Here is a 25,431-nt window from a genome sequence, read left to right as displayed (position 1 = left end):
TTTTTATCTGTATTATCTGGTAGTTTAAGGGGATGCTGTCAGGGAGTTTAGACCCCAAACTTGAGTTTTGTGAAAAATAATTTTACAAAACCTAATGATAATCATTTTTCCTCTGTGAATTAATTCTCTTAAGTAACAGAGAAAGCTGCTTATTTTGGATATCAGGTTTCCTCCTTCAGTGTTTGCAAACCAATCATTGCAGTATATGAGAACATGAGAACTTGGAAGTACAAATGACTAGTCTAATTGGCCCTCCTTGATTATCATACACATTGTAAGGAGAGTGATCACTTTACATAAGCTATTACCAGCAGGAGAGTGGGGTGGGGGGAGAGAAAACCTTTTGTAGTGATTAACACCCATTTTTTCATGATTTGTGTGTATAAAAACATCTTCTGTAGTTTCCACAGTATGCATCCGATGAAGTGAGCTGTAGCTCACGAAAGCTTATGCTCAAATAAATTGGTTAGTCTCTAAGGTGCCACAAGTACTCCTTTTCTTTTTGCGAATACAGACTAACAGGGCTGTTACTCTGAAACTAGTCTAATTTTATTGTTCTACCACAGATAAGTGCAAAAAAGTAAAGAATACATGGAGAGAAAAAGATCAATTTTAAAGATTCTTTCTATTTTAATACTTTACTGATATCAAAGATTTTTTTTTTATTCTGAAAGTGTTCCTTTAAAAAGTGAAATGTGCAGGTGCAGTGTTCATTGTATCCATTAGTCATTACTTAAGCAGATTTGAAAAATAAAAATATAGTGGTTGAAAAATCACATGACTCTACTGCCTGGGAAAAAAGAAAAGGAGTACTTGTGGCACCTTAGAGACTAACCAATTTATTTGAGCATGAGCGTTCGTGAGCTACAGCTCACTTCATTGGATGCATACCGTGGAACCTGCAGAAGACATTATATACACACAGAGACCATGAAACAATACCTCCTCCCACCCCACTGTCCTGCTGGTAATAGCTTATCTAAAGTGATCATCAAGTTCTCTGTGTGTATATAATGTCTTCAGCAGGTTCCACGGTATGCATCCGATGAAGTGAGCTGTAGCTCACGAAAGCTCATGCTCAAATAAATTGGTTAGTCTCTAAGGTGCCACAAGTACTCCTTTTCTTTTTGCGAAGACAGACTAACATGGCTGTTACTCTGAAACCTGCCTGGGAAAAAGTGTCTCAGCCCTATGCACCTTTCATGTGAGCTAAGTCTGCATAAAACAAATGAAAAAACTCAAATACATATGTGCAGATATCGGGGGTAGCTGTGTTAGTCTGTATCCACAGAAACAAGAAGGAGTCCGGTGGCACCTTAAAGGCTAATCTGTTGGTCTTTAAGGTGCCACCGGATTCCTTGTTGTTTAAGTACAGATACTTTTTCACCTGATTTTTTATCATGGTACTATGGAATCAGAATACACAGATGTATTTACACCATATTGTAAATATACATTTGCAATCTACGACACCTAGTATATCTAGAAAAATGACTCATTGCTAATCATGGATGTCAACAAGTACAGTTGAAACAGCTGAAAATGATTACACGAGCACATAAATTATGTTCAATACCTGATCATCTGCATCTGTTGCTGACATCTATTGTCACCAGTTGGTCATTTTTCTAGTGTAGATCATTCCAAAGGGTGATGTATTTCTGCTTTGTCCAAGGCCTGAACAAACAAGCTATGCCCAGACATAAGTGGGGGTAGAATCCTTGCCCTGCAACCAGACCCAGGGATGCAAGACTCTTGTGAAGCAAATCTGTGTTATTACATTCTATAGTCTGTGGGGCTCAGATTTGCAAGGTGTTAATAACTCTGGCCCTGATCCAACAAAGCACTTAAGCATATCCTTAACTTTAAGGAGATGCGTGGTTAGAGATTCTCTCTCCACTGAAGTTAGCAGCAAAACTTCTAGAGACTTCAATGGGACAAGTATTTGACCCGGCATATAGAGCAGGGATTCTCAACCTTTTTCTTTCTGAGGCCTCCCCTTCCCAACATCCTATTAAAAACTCCACAACACCCCCCCCCCTCAGCCCCCATCCTATTAAAAACTCCACAGTCTACTTGTGCCACAATAACTGTTTTTCTGCACATAAAAGCTAGGACCAGTGTCAGGGGGTAGCAAGCAGGACAACTCCCAGGGCCCCATGCCACAGGGGGCCCCATGAAGCTCAGTTGGTCAAGTTTCAGCTTTAGCCCTGGTTGGCAAGGCTCGGGGCCCTGAGCCTAAGCCCCATGCAGTGCAGCTTCGGCTTTCTGTCCTGGGTGCCAGCCAGTCTAATGCCGGCCCTGCTTGGCGGACCCCCAGGGGTCCCCGGACTCCAGGTTGAGAACCACTGGTATAGAGCATATGTGCGGCAACATATTGGCTGAGCAGAATGAACTAAGGATGAAAGGAAGAAGCCTGATCTCTAAATTTCCTGACTTTTCTGAGTTTGGAAGGGAAGAGATATTTTCAAGGGTTGTAGGCCCACAATTCGGCTAACTTTTAAAAATTCTTTTTTAACTCTGACCCCCTTTTTTTTTTATCTGAAGAATTAAAAATCAGTGACAACATAAAGTGAATTTAAATTAATATAAAATTAAGTATCAGAAGGGTTACTGCATCAATTGCTTTATTTATTTTCATATTTATTTCCATAAGGGCTTGACCCAGTGGGAGGACTCCCATTGACTTCAGTGAGCATTGGATTGGGTCCTGCATTTTCCTGTTTATCTGTAGCTGCTGCAGATTCTGAAGTGTGGTAGAATGCAATGGTCTTCTAGACGAAGTTAGATCAGTTTTGCTATGGCGTATATGGGCCTTGGATAACAACACGAAACACAAGTGTCATAAATATAAAGGGAAGGGTAACCACCCTTCTGTATGCAGTGCTATAAAATCCCTCCTGGCCAGAGGCAAAACCCTTTAATCTGTAAAGGGTTAAGAAGCTAAAGTAACCCTGCTGGCACCTGACCCAAAATGGCCAATGAGGGGACAAGATTCTTTCAAATCTAGAGGCGGGGGAACAAAGGGTTTGGTCTGTCTGTATGATGCTTTTGCCGGGAACAGATCAGGAATGCAGCCTTACAACGCCTGTAAAGTTAGTAAGTAATCTATAAGTAATCTAGCCAGAAAATGCGTTAGATTTTCTTTTGTTTAATGGCTGGTAAAATAAGCTGTGCTGGATGGAATATATATTCCTGTTTTTGTGTCTTTTGTAACTTGTTTTGAATCTGATTACCCTGTAAGGTATTTATCATCCTGATTTTACAGAGGTGATTCTTTTACCTTTTCTTTAATTAAAATTCTTCTTTTAAGAACCTGATTGATTTTTCATTGTTCTTAATATCCAAAGGTTTGGGTCTGTGTTCACCTATGCAAATTGGTGAGGATTCTTATCAAACCTTCCCCAGGAAAGGGGGTGTAGGGCTTGGGGGGATATTTTGGGGGAAGATGTCTCCAAGTGGTCTCTTTCCCTGTTCTTTATTTAAAACGCTTAGTGGTGGCAGCATACGGTTCAAGGACAAGGCAAAGTTTGTACTTTGGGGAAGTTTTTAACCTAAACTGGTAAGAATAAGCTTAGGGGGTCTTTCATGCAGGTCCCCACATCTGTACCCTAGAGTTCAGAGTGGGTAAGGAACCTTGACAACAAGACACTGTCACTATGAATTAAAAGGTTGGAGGATCAGGACAATTTATTTTGATTTTCTGGAAGGGATAAGTCTGGGTAAATATTTAGCTGCCTAATTCAGGTTCCAAACACACCCTGACACAGGGCTAGTCTACACTACAGCTTTACATCAACACAGCTGCACTGATGCAGCTGCATTGCTGTAGCATGTTTGGTGAAGATGCACTGTGCCACTGAGAGACCTCCCGTCAGCATAATTACTTCACCTTGGTGAGAAGCATAAGTGATGTTGGCAGGAAAACATGTCCTGCTGACATAGCGCCGGTGTGGACAGTGTGAAACTTGTGTTGCTTGGGGGAGAAGGGAGGCTTTTTTCACACCCCTGGGCGATGTAAGTTAGATCGACTTAAGTGGTAGTGTAGACCTGCCCACAGCGTGAAGTCTGTCAGATCTTTAGGTAAGAGCCTTTTCTCCCTAAGGGGGTGTGTGGATGCTGTAGTCCTTATGTGCTTTCAAATAACAATTGCTTATTGCACTCTGTAGGAGGTGGCATGTTCCTGTGCACATTCTGCTTTGTGCTCACCTGTTCCTGTAAGGTAGCAGAATCATAGAATATCAGGGTTGGAAGGGACCTCAGGAGGTCAGCTAGTCCAACCCCCTGCTCAAAGCAGGACCAATCCCCAATTTTTGCCCCAGATCCCTAAATGGCCCCCTCAAGGATTGAACTCACAACCCTGGGTTTAGCAGGCCAATGCTCAAATCACTGAGCTATCCCTCCCCCCCCCCCAATGTGACAGAACAATTTGATGTGGCAAATTGAAGGCACTTTCAGCGCTCTCTGAAGCAAGAAAGAGGCAGGAATCTCAAGGGAAAGGGGATGCTTACACAGCAGCTGGGAATGTGCTGTGGCAGCCAGACACCTACTAGTGCTGCTGGAGCTAATGTGCTAAAGGTAGCAGTGAAAAGGGAAGATTCCTATAGTTGGTATGGGACAATCTGTCAAAGGGTTCTGACTGAATTGTTTTTGGCCATGCTTGCAAAAGCCTTGAGAGCAACTTGGTGGCTTTTATAAGTCTCTCTGTAGTGCAAAAACTTTTGAACTTTGAATCTGATCAATTCCAGGATTTCTGGTGATGTTCTAGGCATCAATGGCTAGAACACTACTGACTTTGAGGGAAACTGGAAAACCAGAAGAGGGAGAATGGGGAAGACCCTGCCACCTGATTAACATAAATGCATCCGATGAAGTGAGCTGTAGCTCACGAAAGCTCATGCTCAAATAAATTGGTTAGTCTCTAAGGTGCCACAAGTACTCCTTTTCTTTTTGCGAATACAGACTAACATGGCTGTTACTCTGAAACCTGTCATAAATAGATCAATAGATCAAACAGCTGGTTGATGGCATCCATTAACACCTTCCAGTATAACAATATCCCTGCTTATCTCTGCCTGTCCTCCCAATAGAGTTTAACATCTTGAGGCCCTGAATGATTTATCTTGCAGGGGTGAGGATGGAAAGGGGAGAATGGGAAGGGATAGGGGGAACTGGGGAATTGAGACAGGCACACAGCCTCTGGTGTGTGGAGGAGGGTGACAAACTGGGGAACTGGAGACAGTACAGGTATAGGGGGGAAGGAGGATACACAGGGGTCCTAGAATCAGGGGAAGTGGGTGGGGGAGACAGCTCCTGGTGTGGGGGAAGGGAGTAATGGGAGTGTATGGAGAGCCCCTGGTTTGGGGGGAGGGGGAAATGGAGGATCGTGGCGTGGCGGGGGAGGGGGGGTAAGGAGAGCACACAGCACCCCTGCCAAGGGGTGGGGAGAATAGTAAACTCTGGAATGGGAGGATGGGGGAATGGAAAGCACACAAACCCTGGTGGGGGTGGATATTGGGGAACCTTGATATGGGGATAAGGGGGAACACAGAGCCCCTGGCATGGGAGGAAGGTGGGATGGGAGAGAGAGAATGGGGGGCACACAGAGCTGCTGGCATGAGGGGAGAATGGGGAACTCAAGTGTTGGAGGTGGAGAGACTAGTGGGCACATATAAAACCCCTGGCAGGGGGAGATTGGCAAGTGGAGGTTGGGGGGGCACAAAAAACCCCTATCTCAGGGTGAGGGGGGAAATGGGGGGCACACAAGTCCCAGGTGTGAGAGAGGGGATGGGGGAGGTTGCAGGTAGTCTCTGAAATAGAGGGGGAATATTGTGGCCCACAGGGAGCTTGGGAGGGGATGGAGGTATGCAGAAGAACCCTGTGTGTACAATGAGTTCAGCCTACACAAGCTCTGAAGTATGTGATCCCTTGTATAAAAATTAGTTTGAGAAAATTAATGGGCACACACTGACCCTGATCCTGCAAATGCACACGCTTAATTTTACTACTGTGAATACCCTTTTTGTCTTCAGTGGGACTACTCATTGTAGCAAAATTAAGCATGTGTGTTTGCAGGATTAGGCCCAATGTAAATATCTCTTTAATACAACACAGGGTGTATGTATTTAAAAAGCTGTGTAAGTCCTCTAGGTTAGATCCAATTGTTGGGTTTACAAATATTTGGAGACAGCTTGAGCTTGCGCTGGGATTTGCAAGCTCTGAAGTGGAAAACCTTTGGGCTTGATAGGACTCGGTTTTCTCATAGCTGAACTTCATTCAAATCAGGGGGCATGTTCCAGGTTCAGAGGGTTCTCATAGAATTCTCTGGAGACAGAAGTTACATGAGTGGCTGTCCTGTTGCAATCAAGCCCTGCTTCTTCTGGGGGCCTGGTGGCTGGTATAGCTGTAGAATGGGCACCACCTCTCCCAGGAACCAGTGCTGCCCTTCACTAGGGTGAATCCTCCCTCCTAGCACTAATATGCTTCTGGGGGAGGGAAAAAAGTACTCTCCTGCCACCTACAAGGGTGGCTGTAGGCCTAATATGTCTAGTTGTACCTTTTAAAAGTAGCTTTATCCTAAATATGCTGCAGTGTCAGTTATTCTCTGCTGTTGGTTTTACATTTTAGTTCACAGAGGAAGTCAATCCTGTTCTTACTAATTGCTAAGTTATAGACTGCCATCTTGGATGAATATTAAAAACTCCATCTCGGATGAATGAAAATGACAAAGGTCCTCAGGTTTTAACTTCTGTCTACAGCATCCATTTTTAAATGTTGCATTTACTTACATAACGGTGGCCGCTCCTCCTGGTGCCTCAAAGGATGCTTGAAAATATTGTAACTATTTTTATTGCTGCACTCTTTCTACTATGTTTTTGTCATACGCTGCCTCCTGAGAAGCAGAAAAGCTTCAGAAGAGCAAGAAATGTGACCCAAATGCTGCGCCAAGTGTGCAGTATGTTTAAATGCCTCAAATACAGGGTTCTGGTTGCCAGCAGTGTGCCACATCATGAGAATTACCAACACTTTTCTATTCCAATTGATGGCCCTGGGGTTTTAAGGTATGGACTGTAGGGCAGGAATTTTGGGTTCAGCTCCTGGTTCTACAACACACTTCTGGTGTAACCCTAGGCAAATGACTTCATTTCTCTGTACTTCAGTTCCCCATCTATAGACTGAGGAGAGAAATAACTTTCTGACATCACAGATGTGCTGTGAAACTAAATTCATTAGTGATTGGGAGGTGCTCAGATTCTAGTGATGGTTTATAAGTTGACAGTTTTAATGTGGTATAATTGATACTGTTTAGATAAATTATAGTTGATGTGTTGCATTATTATTTCATGTTTGGCTTGTGGCGATTAACTGAAGTGCAATGTTAGTTTTGGTCAGTGTGGGGTGCCAAACTGGAGGGGGAAGAAGTGCTGAGAGAAGAGTGTGGCATAGAGCTTGATTTTCAGGTGAAGTGGAGACATGCAATCCCATCCCTCAGTTTTTAGAAACAGTACTGGATTAGTGTTGCTCTTGCTTATTAAGGTACTCTTTGTTATGTGCTTCTTACGTTAAGCCTCTAACTCTTATGTTAAACCTCACTTATTTGAAGGAGACAGAAAAAAATAAACTCTCTGACTTCATTCTTGTTTTGACTTTGTCCTTGTCCACCAAACTCAGGAGGATGAAGTACCCATTGCCTCACAAGGTCAGACAACCCTGGCTTAACCTATTCCATATGCTAGTGAGCAGGTAGAAAGGCAATTGTACAAAACTATTTTAGGTCAAGTGACCCTGTCTCTGAACTGCAGTTTGGTAATCCAAGGGTGTAATTATATATTTTCCGGTGTTCTATTTGTTTTATTACCATATCTAAAGACAGACTGTATAATATTTTGAAACCAATCTATTTGTTATTATTTATTTGATTTAGAATTAATTATGACAGCATGCCTGGCACTGCACAGGACACAGTTTGCAGTACATAGCTTACTACCTGTAAAGTCTAGAAGAAAGATAAAACACACTGGGTGACCCTGAGGAAGAAGTAACTGAATAAAATTAATGTTATATTCTTAATCAGGTTACTGAGCCTAGTTTTGTGGTGTAGCTGCATGGGAGAGTGATACATCTTACCTTACTCCTGTTTGCTCTTTTATGACTAAAAGGCTGCCTAGATCCTACAATTTATTCCATTCATAGTCAATGGGACTCTGTGTAGACTCAGGAGTCCATTCACACAGAATAGGTTTCAGGCTTGGGGCTCAACTCTAGTGGTTATTCACAAATGTTCAGAAAGGTTATTTTAGCTCCTTTTCCATCTTTGTCACACTTTTTTGTATCCCTCTTAGTCCTCAGCAAAAGTTGCTGTCAGGGTGTTTGTTTGTTTTTTTAAATTGAAGTTAGATTTCAACCCATTTGCTGATAACCATTCAATTTAAAGCTGCTCTTTCACCTATTTTAAAAGCAACTGTTTTATTTATTAAAATGAAAACAAGCTGCAGGCAATAGATCTGGGGCCACATCCTGCCCTCAGATTCCCACATATATCTTAGAACATAATTTAGATCATATTGCTTAATACTACCGTACAGCCAGATCCTGGAAACGGGTGCACAGCCAGAGCCATTAGGCTGCATGCTCAGAATAGTGCCATTGTTACAGATTCTTTAGTCCTAAACTATGGTAGCTTCTACTGCCACAACAATCTACTATTAGTTCTAGCAGCAGCTCTTCATATTTCTGTGCCTGTCACAACCCTTGCTATCAGATGAGATTTCATAGGTTGGGGGTAGCTATCATTCACCAATTTCAAAGATAAAATAACTGAGAGCTTGTACAAGGTCACTACCTGTCGGCTGACTTGGGACTGGAACCCAAAGGTCTAATAGAGTCAAGTCTCTTCCTGTTTTTTACACAGTCTTTCAGAAGGAGTATGTCAAATTAGGTGCTTGTGTAACGAAAACTAACTGTGTGTGCTTCTGTGTCATCCTCTCGCAACTAATCACATTTAGAGGTTAATAACTCTGCTACTACTTCTGTGATAAGAGAGTCTGTTCTTTAGTTCAAGCAATAGAAACCCGTGCTTTTACCTCCAGAGGTTCAGTCCTCTGCAGATGGCTCAAACAGAGGTAATATTACATTTGGTGGTGCTGTCTGTAACTACTGGGCCACAATCTGCTCCCAGGGCCAGGAATAGAGAAGCCAAGAATCCCAATGCCCAGTGCTGTCTTACAAATACTTGTGTGACCCACTCACAATGTGTGTTGTGTCTCCTTCTGTGGGGTGGTCCACATATAAGGTAACAGAATGTCTTACCTTACTGGTTACTCCTATAGCTGAAATAGATTGGGTTGTGGTATGGATTTGAAGGATGTGTGTGCAAACCCTCTTAATACTAAGAGTTAGGATAAGGACACTGACTCATTCTGGGAGTGATTTTATATCGCAAAATATTTGTATGTAAAAATGAATTTAGATGTTGTGCTAATATTTGTTTTTTGTTATTGTAGCATTTTTATTTTTTGTAATTGGCTAATAGGAGTGGTCCCTTTAAGAACAAGATGTGACAGATTTAGTTTGTGTGTGACTGACAGCACTGTGTGGGAGATTTTGCCTGTCCGTCCAACAGAGTGGAAGATCCTGCCTGTGCAAGCTCAGAAAGATCAGAATGTTATTAAATAAACTCTCCAAAAAGTAAGCCTCATTACTGAAAATATAACATTAACACTTTTGGGAGACAAGATGCCTGTGGGCATTGTTAATGAGCTATAGAGCCTTTCATCTGAAGGTCACCAATTTGAATCCATCCCAACTCTGCCAGGATTAAAAGTTGTTCCCATCTAATGGCTTGTCTACACTACAGACTTTTGCTAATGCAAGTTACATCAGCATAAAGCCACCACAATTAGTATATCGCTTGTGCATGTGCATACTTGGCTTCTTGCGTCAACGTTGTGTGTACTGACCTAGAGCATGGGCGGTGGCATGTCTATGGCTCAGCGCGAGATCAACTCTTGGCCTCCCTGGACTTTTGATACGCCTGACGTAGTTCCTTTGCTTTCACAGAGCACTGTGACTGGTCTCCGTTGTATCCCTTCTCCTGCATCCCCTGTGCAAATTGCTCAGAGAGGTCCATGTTTCTATGGCTGGTCTGTAGCTATGCTTACACAGCATCTTTTCCCCTTGGGCCCAGGAGAGCCAATATCTCCTGTCTGCTCCAAGCCAGAGCGCATCTGGAGTGTGTAGCTAGCATGGTCAGCTGGGCAGTTGCACACAGCAAAGGAGAGCTGCTAGGTGTGCTCGCCAAGATGGATAATTAAGGCATTTCAAAAAGTTGCAGGATTTTAAAGGTGGGGGGTGGGGTTTCTGGTCTCCATGACCCCTGAGCAGTGGAGTTCATAATTGTGACTAGACGGGTCAGTGTTGTGCATTGTGTGATAGCTGCTGGAGTACTGTTAGGGTTGATATAGGTAATGCATTGTCTACATTTGCACTCACATCTACATCTGCTGTGGCTCAGTGCTGCTTGGGGAGAGGGCATTACTATGTTGGCGTAATGGAAAGCTTACATCAGTGGGAGACCAGTTTAAGTGTAGACACATGCACGACTAGGTGGACACAAGGCAGCTTATGTCTACCTAACTTTGTTGTGTAGACCAGGCCAAAGAGATGTTTGGTAGACCCACAGTGAGGTGATGTGGTGGCTCCTACGTCACAAACTCACTTCTGTGTGTTGCACTACCCTGTAAGCTCTACAGGTCATGGGCAGTCTCTTGCTATGTGTTTGTACAGAGTCGAGCACAATGGGGCCCCAATCTCAGCAGGGTCCTCTAGTGAGAGCTCCTGTAATGGCGATCAAACTCACTGTACTCACTAAAGATTTGTCAAGTTGGCAGTGCTGTAAAGCTGCCACACTCACAGTGGGGACGAGCAGGGGGAGTTCAAACATCAGAAGACAGACCAAAGTACGTGGTTTAATCTTTTTTTTTTTTTTTTTTAAGCCTTATGATTTTTATGTCAGTCTCATGATTTTGGGGCGGTTTCTGACTCATGATCTTTGAACTTCTGAGGCTGGCAGTACTGGTGTGCACAATAAAATCCCATTGTTTTTCTTAGGGTTTTCTTTTATTTATTTAGATTAATACAGAACATAAATCATGCCAGTCCAGGGTCTAAGGCACCTTTGTCCTATATTAATAATACAAGTCGACTAACAAAGACAGAACTAGAGGATCTTCCCAAAATCAAGAAGCGGGGGTGGAATAACTCCGCCAGCCAGAGATATGAACTGTAAATGGATATATCTCAACCCTAATGCACCCTTTCCTCTCGAAAAGACTGGGAAAAGGGATTAGATATGCAGTATGCTCTGATGGTTAAAAAACATGGGCTATGTTGGACCGTATGGGGAGTAGAATGAGTTCCAAAGCTCAGGTGTCTCAGATGAAGATATACAAACACACAAAGTTCTTTTTTGTTCTGTAATATTCATAATCTGTCCTTTTGTGAGTGGTATCAGCAAATAGTGAGCGAATGCTCCATAGGCGACACTTCCTAATAAAGGATTTGCCCAAAATCTTAAAAATGTATATATAAACAATAGCATGCTTTGAATATTTTGTCAATAATGTATTACAGTATTTGATGGCAGAATTTGTTGATCCCTAATATCAAGGCCTAATCACATTTCACTGTTTGTATCCTTAGTTTTTTAAAATAGTTTAATTTTCAGAATTTTCTACGTACTCTGTGCAAATATGGTAACCTGACAATAGACAGGGATACATGGGAAGAGTATTTAGATAAGAGTCTCATCTATCTAAGGGCTTGTCTATGCGGTGCCTTAATGTGCACCAGCAGGGATGTAAATTCTAACACATTTTAGTGTGTTGTGCACTAACTGGCATCTGTGGACCGGGCTGGTACACACTAAAAGTTCCCTAGTGTTCATTAATGTAGTTCCATTTCAAACAGTGCTACATCAACATGTACTAAGGCACATATAGTGCATGCCAGCAGGGTCTACTCGGGCCAGTTAGTGCACGACACGCTGGTACTCATTAGAATTTACACCCCTGCTGGTAGGGGCACGAAGGGCACTATATAGACAAGTGTTTAGGGTTATGTACCAGTGCCCATTACACCACAAAGTAAACTAGATTGGCTATAGCAAAATCCATAGTGGGCTTATTTGAGCCTCTGTCTTTTCTCCCTTTTGAGATTGTAGAAAGTTCTGCTGGGGGTTAGAGGTTTTGTTTCTTGAGATATGGGGTGGTCGGTGTAGTGAATTCTAGTTCTGTTGCTAACATTGCTGTCAATTAGAAGACACTCCTAGAAATACATTAGAGCAGGATCAAGTCTGTATATCTGTAGAGGACCTGCTATCTGTCTGTCTGTCTGTCCATGTATTTAAACTATGATAAATGTCATGGTATGGGAGCATCTTCCAGGGATTATATCTAATTAGGAGTCTGATCCTGCACTTAGGGATTCCCTGTTTGAGTAAGAGTTGCATTATTGGGCCCTAGATGCATAGCCGTTCCTAGGGTATGGTGAATGGGGGTGACTGCTCTGGGCCCCACGCTTTGGGGGGCACTGCAGGCTGTCATGATTGGCCGGCGCGGTCGTCCTGGAAGTGATGGGTCGGTCCTGGAAGTGACAAATCTGTCACTTCCGCCCTGGGCCCTGCACCCTCCTTAGGGACAGCCCTGCCTAGATGAGTCTGAAACTTGAAAATTTTGATATACAAGGTTCATACAAATATTTCTTCATTTTCAATCTATGTGAGTTCACACCCCCTTAGTCTTGTTTTAGAGTCCTGGCTTCAAAGGAACTCAACATGCAATTCATTTGAAAGTGCCAAATTTAATCTGGTGTGTCATATCTGCACATTTTGCATGATTTTCATGTATACTCATAAATCAGCCCAGATTTGCTGAAAAGGTTCATAAACGTTAGCAAACCTTCTGATGAACCTTGTCTGACATTTAAGTTGGTAACAAAATACAACATTGGGGAGCTTTGCATGGTTTAACATTTCATACCTATCTATTGCTAATGCATTCTTCTAGCACAGACTAGGAATATATTTGACCCGCCAGTCTATGATGAGGTTCATCTAGTCTCGTTCAAGGTCTGGAGTGCTCTGCTCTTCTCCCCAAAGGACTGGAGAAAAAATAACCTGTGGTGAAAGTTCTCCTGTAGCCCAGAAACTCGTCGCTGACTGTTCACCAGGGAATATTTGTTCATTTTGTTTTCAAAACTTTCCCCCAGCAGTATGAACCAAAGCTTGCTGGTTTTTTTTCTTTATTTCTTTCTTTCGTGTTAGGAAGTATGTTTCCCATAAAAGGTATTTTTTGGCAGCAGAAATACTGCTGGAGCTGAATTACAGTATAATTCCCTCATATCTAATTAATTAATATTAGTACACTTCTGGTTTTAAAAAATATCCTTGCAGCTCCAAACAGAGGGTGTAATTTAAATTACATTTGTCCAGAGAAAATGGAATAAATCAAATAAATTAAGGGGACATACTTCAGCTAACCAAATGTTTTCAGACTTAGGAAAGGAATATGAACATATCACATTTGAAAATTTAGAATGAATCCTTTTTTTTTCTGAATTGTTCAAATACAAAAGAGTCCAAATTATTTTAAAGAATGAAAAATATATTGTTTTCATGTTCACATAATTTAGACATGGGTTCTGCTGATTTTCTGCAGTTTTTCCCAAACGTTTCACCTTTGTGCTGAGCAGAAGTAGGTTATGTTCCAGTTCAAAAGGAAAATCTTTGAAAAAGTTACAAGTCTTTGAACATAAGATTTAAAATGGGCTTACAATAGTGAGGTATGAGTATGTGATATTATACAATTTGAATTGTGTTGAGGTGAACAACTTGATGTGGATTGAAGTATGAAATCAGTATGAAATGCAATTCTGAATGTCTTTATCAGAATTAATAGGCCTTATAATGGCCATGGGGAGATGAAATTAGAGGTCTGGAAGCAACTATTGTTAACTGATAAATCATTCAAGTAGGAGAGAGATTTGGTGTAGTAGTAGATCCAAGGAAAAGTGTTGCTGACTGCTGAGGATTCAATTTGGAGCTGTAATTGGTATATGTGTTCTGATTGGTTAATATCTTTCCAAACCTCAATATTGTTATATTGTGCTGCAGTGTACAGTGGGAGCTTCTGTCTTATCACATGGCTTCAGCCAGTCATGGAGTATGGATATTTTTCTTGTATGTTGCACTAAAAATGTTCATTTAAGAGAAAGGATGAGTATTCTTAAGGCCAGGCAAACATATTACATTTCTCAACATTGCCCACTGAAAGTCAGAGCTTTTAGGAGTATTAATGTAAAATGATAAGTAGCATCAAGGTAGAGTAGTTGTGAAGGTGGTAAAAATAGTTTCCAGTCAGATAAGAGCTTTTATCTCAAACCTCTCTCTGGCTTAAACAAAGGATTATCTTACTCACTTCCCCTCCTAGTATACGTGCTACAGTAGCCGTATCTCTGTCTTTCTCTCAGCTATGAAATAGCTTTAAAGATTTAATCAAATAAAGTGTTAAGCAAAAGATAAAATGGGTAGTAAGAAGATACAATCTGTTTGTGGTAAGATACAACTGTCTATTTTCCTCTCTTAGGACTTCATAAGACTTCATTTGCTTTTCTATGATGACCTGTGTTAAGGGTGTTGTGTAAAAAGAAACTGTACTGCAGTGGTTGCTTTGACAGGAATTCTGGTTAACACAGCCTGAATTTGTCCTGCAGCTCCAACCTCATGCATGCAGTTGTGGCAACTCCTCCACTCTTTTCAGTTCAGGTGGCAGGGGGGTAGGGCCATAGCCCAGCTCTCTTGGAAAGTGCAGTGGCTTGACCTTCTCCGGGGGGCAATTATTGTTATTACCATAGTACCTAGGAGCCCTAGTCATAGACAGGACGCATCGTCCTAGGTGTTATACAAACACAGAACAAAGACAGTCCCTGCCCCAGAGCTTACAGTCTAAGTTTGTGTGAGTCGGCTCCTTTTGACCGCATACTTCTCATCGAACCTAAAATTTGTCCCCTCATTTCAAGGGTGCTGGAACAATTTGTATAGTAGGGGTACTGAAAGCCATTGAACCAAACTGTAACTCTGTTTATGATGAAAACCATGTCAAGCCAGGGAGTGCGGCAGCCATGCCTAATTCCAGGAGCCATGCCTCATTTTGTTCTGTAAAAGAAATATACTGTTAGATTATACTGTTGATTTTATGTATTGTGCATTTAAGGCCAGATCTTTGGCTGGTGTAAAGGATTCACTTTAGTGGACCAAAGCTGATTTACATGTGCTGATTAAGTTCCAGTTATGTCAGAGTTCTACACATTCTCATACTGGGAGGTGCTGATGGAATAAATGAAAGTTTTATGATTAGAATTAGAATGGCTGATTTTTACGATGTGTTCTGTGGTATTGTAGAGTTACATAAGTGTCTGTAGAGACTAAACTTTGTTGCAAGCTTGATCTTCATCTAAAATTTGTTGACCCATCTCTCTTACCCTGATTCTATGTCCTTTCTGGTTCCTCCTTCCATGCATCTGCATACATCTTCCTAAACTCCTGTCCCTTTACATTTCTCCCCAGTCTTCTCCAAGTCTAACTATGGTACTAATTATTGATTGAACACTAACCACATAATAGGGTACGTGGCTCTGAAACCTCACAGCCATATTCTCTACACCTAGAATTGAGCAGCAGGTTGTGATGTTTTGCTCAGGCCACCCAGAACTGTGAGTCACTGTGTTACTGCTTTGCCTCACCAAGAATGGGCTTTGCTGCTGCTAAGCTGTGTGTCAGCTCTCTGGCACACCAGTTCATCTGCCTTACCAGCAAACTCTTCAGGCCTCTGCCAGTCTAATCCTTGTCCATGCTGGTAACAACCAGTGAACCCCAGTCCCCCAAGTTCCCTCTCACTGGACACTCACAGAATTTATTAAGTTCTCTGCCTCCAAAGAGACAGAGCACATGACAACCTGTGAGGTTAGCTGAAGATTTACACTTCTCTTCAATATAACAGCACTGAGAAATGTTCTTGTAATAAAACAATAAGTTTTATTAACAAACAGAGTTTAAATGATTTCAAATGAGAGTGAAAGAGAGATGAAAGGTTACAAAGAAAACAAAATGTGCTTTCTAGTGACTAAAACTTAACTTTAGCAAGTTACAATCTGTGTCTAAGCAACTTTCTCATCTACAATCAGTTCTCAGAGAGTTCCACCACCTGGTTTGAAAGACCCACTTTTCTCAGTTTTCAAGGCCTCTTTTCTCCCTCAGGTGAGGATGCCAAAATGGCTTTCTATTTCTGCCTGTATTTCCCAAAGTCCATTGTCTCTGTTTCAAAAGCCAGGAAGGCTTCCTGGGGGTACAGCTTCCATCCCCCATCGTGGTTCTTAAGTGGTCATTTCCCCCACTTGCCAGTTTGATGGCTTTGTTTACCTTATATGTAAATGTACTTTCATTGTTTCTGGCCTCGCCTTGCTCAATTTACAATGGAGACACAGTCAAGCAGGTGAAACAACATTCCTTTGTCTAGAACAGGCTGGGATTATGCATTGCTTGCCAACCATATTTTAAGAACATATTTTCCAGCACACATCTATTATTCTTTATACACCACCATATAAACATCCCACAATAATACTATCCATTTGCATATAACACCTTACATGCTGCCTTTTAGATACAGATCATGACTACAGTGTGTTGAGGCAATGAGTGTGTCAGGTCTGATGTGAGTTAAGGTATGATGTGCCCTCTGCCAGTTGGCATTGAGGGGCTTCCAGGTAGAGGAAGATTCTAAATGACATCCCCTGTCATGCTTGAAAACAGTTTAACAGAGAATGGGGAAGATCTGCCTGATGGCTCTCAAATGGGAGGATTTCATTATCCATCATCTTTAATATGTTATTTCATTGTTTTTGGATTGGCCCCTAATGAGTTTCGAGAGTTTAAATCAGATTGGTTTATAAAATCCGTGGGATAACAAGGTTATGTAAGGAACTCTGTATTCTTTCATTATTTTACAATGGCTTCACTGTATTACTCTTATCCCAAGAAATCCTGCAAAGCCATCACTGTCATTTGATGCTCATATCTGCTACATTGGTGACACATAAAGAGGTTCCTGGTGCATAGTGGGGTTGGCTGATGTTTTTGATCTATCATGATGCTTTCTCCTTCTGTTGTATTATGTTCAGCTGGGGCTCATTGTATGCATAATACAACCAAGAATGATTAGTTTGTTTGTCTTCCAATTGTAGTATGGTGTAAATAAATCTCCAGCTAAGGGGCAGGGAGAAAAACAGCTTAATGAGTGATGATGTTAAGTGTATCTAGTATTAACAAACTAGGGCCAGACTCTACTTGTGCACAATTTATACCAGTTGAGGGTCTGGCCTTCTTGTTATGCAAAAGTAATGAGCCAGAAAAGAGCAGGTTTCAGAGAAAGTGGCATTATAAAGAAATTTTGTTTATTATCTGCTCAGTGTGAAGACCTCCCTCTCTGTGCAAGATTGTTTCCCCTGAGTAAAAATTACCATAAATGTTCTGCAACAAGGCATCTAGTTAAATACTTGGGAAGGTGGCAAGAAGTATTTAGCTCTGCAGACACATGATTCCGTGTTGACTGAAGTTGGTCAGAAACCTTCATTACTTTTTATATTTCACCTATCAACAGTGCCTGAGACAATCTAAATAACAGGAACAGGTAATGAAGCTGCTTTCTTCACTTGCTTTCTCTGTCTTTTTTTTTCTATAGTTACATCGCAAACCAGCGGAAATTAGAAAGTATCAATAACAATGAAGTTGGACTTTATGTTGGACTGAAAAATCTGTGAGTATCTGATTTACTATTTTTGTTTAACATTAATATTTGTAGTTTCTCTTACAATAGGATTTATAGGCCCCAGTCAATGAGCAGGGCCTTATTGCCCTGGGCACAATACAAATATGAATTAAAAAAAGACAGTCGTTGCCCCAAAGAGGTTACAATTTAATTAATTACAAATGATTTGGGTTAATTGTAATCCCAAATCTTATTCTAACCATTATTATTATTTATTAATCAATTTTATTTTAACTGACCAACACTAACAATTTTAACATTATATGTTTTCACAGAACCGTGGTGGATTCAGGCTTAAAGTTTGTGTCCCGTCAGGCATTTCTGAAAAACACCAACCTGCAGTACATGTGAGTCAGAACAGCTCATGTCTTGTAGGTCAGAACTACCCAGAGCTTATTACTTCCCTTCCCTTTCTTCTCATTCTCCTGGTATAAAGTGTTTTAAAGAAGGAGGTGTTTAAGGATCTTTTGCTAATAACTTTGGCATAAAAGTGGAACTGTATTATAAGCAAGTGGTGCGGGGGCAACCTGTTAATTTTGTTGTGCTGGATCATTTCTGCTTTGGACTTGGCAAAGGATGAGTAGTCCAGAGTCCTCTGTGAAAACAACTCAGAAAAATGACCAGCTCAGTTTCTTCTGTTTTTGTCGGTTTGCTTACATGTCCCTGAAGAAGATAGGTGCCTCTCAGTTTGGGCTTGTCTACACAGTGTGTTAGTCCGCACTAAAGGGGTGTAAATTCTAGTCCACACCAGCATGTCACACACTAACTGGCCCATGTGGATTCTGCTGTGGTACACTAAAAGTTCCCTGGTGAACATTAATGTAATACTGTGTGGGACCACATTAACACACACTAAGGGGTTTTTAGCACATGCTACATGGACCAGTTAGTGTGCGATATGCTGGTGAGTAGAATTTACACCCCCCGCCCCCGGTGCAGACCTATGCACAGTGTAGACAAGCCCTTTGAGAAACATAGAGCTGAACTCACTCCTACTTCTCATATTTAGGATTGTGGTCTCAATTCCTCAAGGTGCTGAAATGAGCAGCAGGGGTTTAGCACATTACATGAACTCTAGTTCAGGAAAGCATTCAAGTAAGTGCGTAAGCCTATCACTATTCAGCAAAGCTCTTAAGCACTTTCTTAACTTTAGGCATGTGTATGAGTGAATCAGTGAGACTTAAGCACAGGTATTAAGTTAAGCAGGTGCTTGATTGAGTGCTTTGTGTAATAGAGATGGATTGCTGAATTGGGGCCAGGACTGGGTGCGGTTATACTACAATAAATTCCCTTTCTGCAATTTTGTTTTCCAAGAAAAATATGTCATAGGAGGATAAAATTAATAGTAATTTAACCAAAAACATATGATATCTCAATTTGCTGGTAGCAGTAGTAGGCTGTTACCCCTTATGTGGCCAAACTATGAGAGGGAGAATGTAACACACATTTTACAGGCATGTTAAATTATTTCATCTAGTCATTAATAAAACAAATTGCTTTGACCAGAGCCATACCAATGCAAAACCATAGAAATACCATATAAAGAGCTACGGTTGGGTATATACTTGCTTTTCCTGTGACAATTGGTCATTAAATTATGATTTCCTTCTGAGCAGTGATACAATAGGGATTAGTAGTCTTTCCAAACATATAAAATGGCTGGGTAAGACTGAAAATGATTACTTAGTGCCACTTGTTATGTTTACCATAGATGAGCCAAAGTGATAGCGCAATTAGTATGAAGGTAGTTCTGCCTAGGCCTTTGGATTTATTATTTCTGTAGAAAAATTCATTTGTTTATTCTTTACATGATTTCTTAATGATTTTAAAAAATCTGCCCAAAAAGCCTGTTGTTTCAATGTCTGGGACCATTGAAATCAGTGGCAACGCTCCTGTTGACGTCACTGGGAGCAGGGTGGACCCTGAGATGTGGTCTGGGCAATGAAAACTGTGAAAAACTGAAATCAGTCATGTTTAATTAATAGTAACCTTCTCAGCAAAATACAAAGGAAAATCTTACATTTCATTTTAAAGCAAAAGTTTATGTCTAGCCATTTGGAGCTTATTGGGATTTTTTTTACATAAAAATATTCTTATGAAGATTAATGCTAATTGTAAGAACTTTAATTTTGCTAATGAAAATATTATGGCTGTAATCCTCTCACAGGAGAAATCTTTAATGCAGTCACAAGGCTTCACTAAAAAATAAACACTGTATTCTTACAACATAAATAATAATAGCATATAATAATATCAGATGCTAATGAATCTACTAACACGCAGCTATTCAAATGCTTTTTGGCATCTACTTATTTTCTGGGCCAAACCTTTGTAGCCAAAATGCCTTTCAACAACTGATGTACGATCATAGAATACCAGGGTTGGAAGGGACCTCAGGAGGTCATCTAGTCCAACCCCCTGGTCAAAGCAGGACCGATCCCCAGTTTTTGCCCCAGATACCAAATGGCCCCCTCAAGGATTGAACTCACAACCCTGGGTTTAGCAGGCCAATGCTCAAACCACTGAGCTATCCCTCCCCCCCGAGCTATCCCTCCCCCCCAAAATTTTGGCCCAGATCCCTAAATGGCCCCCTCAAGGATTGAACTCACAACCCTGGGTTTAGCAGGCCAATGCTCAGACCACTAAGGTTCAGTAATAATGTAAACAACAGAAAGTGAAATGCTCCAATAGATATCACTTAAATGTAATTAAGAGCCTTGCTAGTTTAATTCTGGTATTCTCATTGACCTTAGACTCAAATTACTCAACAATCACCTTTAAAAGCTATTAAACAGAACTGTTGTAGCAATGCTGTAATTCATAAACTCAGCAGCAGTAACAATGTTTTTTTTAATAGACCTGTTTAATGCACTTCCTTTACATTATATTAATACCTTTAAATGTAGCAATAAAGGTCACAAGTAGTGAATATTTACTAAAACATTAAAAAGCCATTGTCATGTACCAAGAATGTGCATAATTGTATACATTTTATATATTCAAATCTACTTTGATGTTTTTAGTGTGCTATCACCGTGGTAGCCGAGTGCTGTGGGCTTGACTAGATTAAGAAGAGAGATCTACATTACCTATATATCTAACCCTGACCTAACTACAGCCTTTCTCCTTTTCCCCGTTGTGTAAATACAGGCTAACAATTTTTATCTTGATATAGCTGGTTGAGATTGGCCTCAGGCTCCTCGCTAGAGTCGACCTTGAACAGCTAAATCAAAGTTAACTGTGCTAACTTGTATCTACAGTAGGGAACAGTTTGTGGTTAGGTTGGGATTAGCTAACACATGTTTAGTAACAGGGAATGGGGAGTTGATCTGATTTTTTTTTTTAATCACAGTCTAAATGTGCCATACAAGGGTTTTTTGTGTGTGTTTTTGTGATCAAATGAGAAACGGATCCGAAGTAGAGTGCATGAAGCTGGTTTAACCCTACTTTTGCCTCCCCTCCCTCATCTTCTCTTTACTTCCCAAGCTGTTGAGCAGAGCTTGGCTGTAGCTCAGGATCTAGGCCCTTAACTCTAAGTTAACAAAGTCTTATGTGTATATATACTTACTGTTGTGGATGCTAGCCATAATAATTCTTTACTATGATATTGAACTAAGGAGTTAACTTATAATTACCGTTCCAGAAAAAAACAACTGTGTCTTTACCCACCATCTAGTAACCCTGGTCTATGCCTATTCACTTACTGTGGATTGAAGGGACCAAAGCAGAGATTTTAGTAATCAATATAAAGTGCTCAGTTTATGGAAAATATATATAACAATAAATATACTGACATAATATAGTTCAAGATGATATATATAACATAGGGCTCAAGAATTTCAATTGAATTACATGCCAGTTTGAAAAATCTGAAGGCCCTTAACTGCACAGAAGAAAAGACTAGTCATAAAGCCCTAAATGTGTCAGCCCATAACCAAGAATGCAGTTGAGCATTTTTGTTATTGTTTTCCATAAATACAGTGAGCCTTATTCTGATCTTATGTGCACTGGCATAAGTCAGAAGTAACTCCACTTAAGCTACTTGGCTGGTGTAAGCGAAAGGAGAGTCAGGCCCATGGAGTTTCTTATCATTTTTCAAAATTGTGTTTCATAAAGATGGCGTAATCCTTGCTCCTGTGAGTAGCCTCACTTAAATCAGTGGGCCAGATTCTCCTCAGCCTTGCACCTTACCTAGTCATTTACACCTGTGCAAAGTGACAGTTTGGTAAGGTAGCATGTTACCCCCGCCCCCCCATTTCACAGGTGTAAATGGCTATGTAAGGTGCAAGGCAGTGGAGGATCAGGCCCACTGATTTGACTGAGTTAAGTACTATTCATATAGGCATGGCTTGCAGTACTGGGCCCTAAAGCACTGGGTCACCTAACCTCCAGTCTCCTAACACAGAGTTTGTCTAGCTCATGGAAAGAAGTTAAGGTTAGGTCAGGGTTAGCTAACATGTGGTAGCTAATTCTTACCTACCCACAACATCTTCCCTGGTGTAGATGCAAATTACACCTTTAGCCTTGATTTATCTGGACAAGATCAAATCTAGGGAGGGCTAAGGCAGACCATGACCAATTAAATCAAGGTTAAAGGTGTAACTACATTAATCCATGGTTTAAGTGCAGATTTCAATGCAACATTAACTATGGAACCCCTCTCGTGCCTTCGTAATACTGTATAAAATGCATATGGTATTTTGGCTCATAATACTAATTTGCACTGGGCTGTTGGCAGTGTTACAGTTTACTGTTGCTCTCTATACCATTAATTAGTGCACTGAAAGAACCACAAGAAAAAGTACCCCTTTTCTGATTTGTGGAGCAAAGGTGGAGAACATTTTTTTACAGGTTTGGGAGTGAGGCATTTCTGATTAAGATGAACATTTCTCTGACCTAAAAAACTTGAAAAGAACCTTTAAGTTAATTATATTTGGAAGCAGTAAATGCTTAATTGACATAAAACCCCCTAATGTTAGCATTTTACAATTTGCCTTTTGATCTCTCTCTTATTGCACACACGGTTTGAAAAGAGTAACTAAAAGGCTTATGTTGAGGATGTGTGCTAGCATGTGGTTGGGGTTAGATGAGCGCAGAGTGCAGTGCAGACTCAAAGAAGGTATGGGAAACACCCATTTTGCTTATGGATAAATAGGAATGTAACCAACATCTGGACTTTACACAGGTCCTTTTGAAATGAAATCCACTGTTTTTTCTGCATGGCTAGAAGTGTTGAAAGGTGAAAATTTTGTCCAGTGTTGAACTTGTTTATGAAGTTAGCCATCAAAACAAGGTGCACGTTGTATTACGAATCTTCAAAGCCATATTGGGCTATCAGAAGAATTTAGATCCCTATCCATCTCCTGTTGAACTCAGTGGAAGGAAACCCACAGATTTTCTTGGTGGTTAGATTGGGCTCAATTTTCAAAACAACACTGTTTCTATATTTTGGTTATGAAAACCAGAAATACTAATAAAATCTAATGTTCTGTTTTCTCACAGTAATTTCTCCAGAAACAAGCTCTCGAGTTTGTATAAGAAGACTTTCCGCCATCTGAATTTGTCTGATCTGTAAGTAGTGGGTTTTTTAAAAATGAAGATTATTTGTGTGTTGGAAATAGAATAGCAGTCTGAGAGCTTTTAGGGCTTGATCCACTGAAGTCAATGGGTGCCACTGACTTTAGTGGGGCCAGAGTTTCATCCCATGTCTTTAGAAAAGGTAAGTTGTCTTTGGATGATGACATTGTTTTAAAAAGGTATTAATTTAATGCAATACTGGAGCAAAACACCATGACATTTGCTTTCTCTCCAGTGCAACACAAATTAATCTGTGGATAAAACTTGCTTTTCCTCATCAGCTTTAAAATGTTTTATTCTGAAATAGTTTCACATGAAACTATTGTTTTTTGGATTAATGAAGGTGGAAGCCTGAAGTACCTTCTCTCTGCAGTATAGTAAAACATTAACCACTTGCAGATCTTCATGTTAAGTGTTTTCCTCATTTTCTTGTATTTTACTGGCCTTGCAGCAGTTATGTGTTTGGCCATTCAACAATGTTTTTCTTTTCCTGAAAACAAAATTGTTCTGAACTGAAATAGATTTTACATTACAAATATTCTATAGCCATGTGGTTAACATACATTTTGCTTATTCTGGTTGTTTAAACTATGCATCTGTATTCTAGGCTCTTTTAAGCAGGATGTATGTATATGTATTAACATAGAACTTTCTCATATTTAGTCATAAGTGAAAAAAGAGCCATACAATACTTCTGGTGTAGTAATTATTGGTATTCCTGGTTATAGGTTGGGTTAACTTACACACAGAAGAGGTTAAGTATTTGGGCCCTGGTATTTAGGGTTTGCTCCACTCAGTGTTGCAACACCTAACCACTTAAGGAGCCTGCAGGCCAGGGGAATTGTCAGTCACAAGGTAGGCATCCAGACTCCCCATACAATGCGTGGGGAATGTTAGGTGCCTAAAGAAGGGACTTTCAGAACCCAGTAAGCTGAACAGGTTGTTCTGAAATGGGAAGGTTTCTGGTTTCTCAGAGCTCAGTACAAGATCAGGGCCCTGGAGATATAAAGTAGACAAGTCAGAAATATTAGCCAAGAAGAATGTGTTGTAATCTCAGACATCTTTTGTAGTATGTTCTCATTTCAGTATAGGAAAAATGAAGTGCACAAATCCCTGGCACCAAAATGAGATTATGCCCCTTAGGTATGTTCTGTTGATGATTAAGGTAGTATAATCACTCTACAGTCCACAGAACTTCATTCACTGGAATTTTCTTTCATCATTTGGTAATCACTGAGCATTCAAATGGAAAGAATAGCTAGTTGCAAAATGCTTCCATTTGATCTGTTCTGTTAGGTATCTGTAATTTTTTCTAAAATCCCAAACACTCCTTACATTCCTCTCTCTGCACCTGTCCATCCAAAAAAAGGCACTTTTACCTGACGTCTGGCACTTTCACCTCTATATTTGGTAGCTGATATCATCTCAGCTATAAAATAATGCTGTTTAAATTGGTGCACAGTATCTTAATGCACAAAGCAAGCTGTTGAAGCAAAAACATATTGTCTGGGGTTCTATTAGTGTTACTGAACAACTAGGAAAAGTTATGGAGCCATTTTTGCCCCCTGGATTTCACAAGTGTAACTGATAGCCTGATTTGGCTCAGGGTGACTGTGAAAAAGTACTGACTTCAATTCTAAGACCAAATTCTGCAGGCATTTATGTCAATATATAGCTGAAATTACTCCACTGTATTAAATTGAATAACTTCAGTTTACACATGAGCTATACTGACCTCCTCTGGACCACTCTGTTATCAGGTGACCAATTTCTTATAGGTGTCATGGTTGAACTGGGTTTTGAAAGGGATTTGAAGGTGCAAAAGGTAGTAATTTACAAGTTCAGTGAAATCACAGTGGATCATGTTGATTTTTTTGAAGATGTTAGTGTGATCCTGTGCAAAGGAAGAAGAGGGCTCAAGATTGGACTCTAGGAGGGAACTGAAGATTCTAAATAAGCAAGAGGGGTTGTG

At 40.6% G+C, this 25,431-nt stretch overlaps 1 protein-coding gene across 3 annotated transcripts in view; it reads left to right on the top strand.

Moving 5' to 3' along the window:
- NTRK2 (neurotrophic receptor tyrosine kinase 2) overlaps nt 1–25,431 on the top strand; it is a 260,421-nt gene that overhangs the window by 5,199 nt on the left and 229,791 nt on the right. For all 3 annotated transcript variants that reach the window (XM_077816387.1, XM_077816386.1, XM_077816385.1), the window contains exons 2-4: nt 17,796–17,870; nt 18,158–18,229; nt 23,385–23,453. In XM_077816387.1, coding sequence (XP_077672513.1) covers nt 17,796–17,870; nt 18,158–18,229; nt 23,385–23,453 — 216 coding nt within the window. The remainder of the gene's footprint in view (nt 1–17,795; nt 17,871–18,157; nt 18,230–23,384; nt 23,454–25,431) is intronic.

The sequence above is a fragment of the Eretmochelys imbricata genome, chromosome 5, assembly GCF_965152235.1.
Source record: "Eretmochelys imbricata isolate rEreImb1 chromosome 5, rEreImb1.hap1, whole genome shotgun sequence".
In the NCBI taxonomy this organism is placed as follows: Eukaryota; Metazoa; Chordata; order Testudines; family Cheloniidae; genus Eretmochelys; species Eretmochelys imbricata.
The sequence above is the reverse complement of the archived record's forward strand: the minus strand, read 5'-3'. Positions and strand labels throughout refer to the sequence as shown.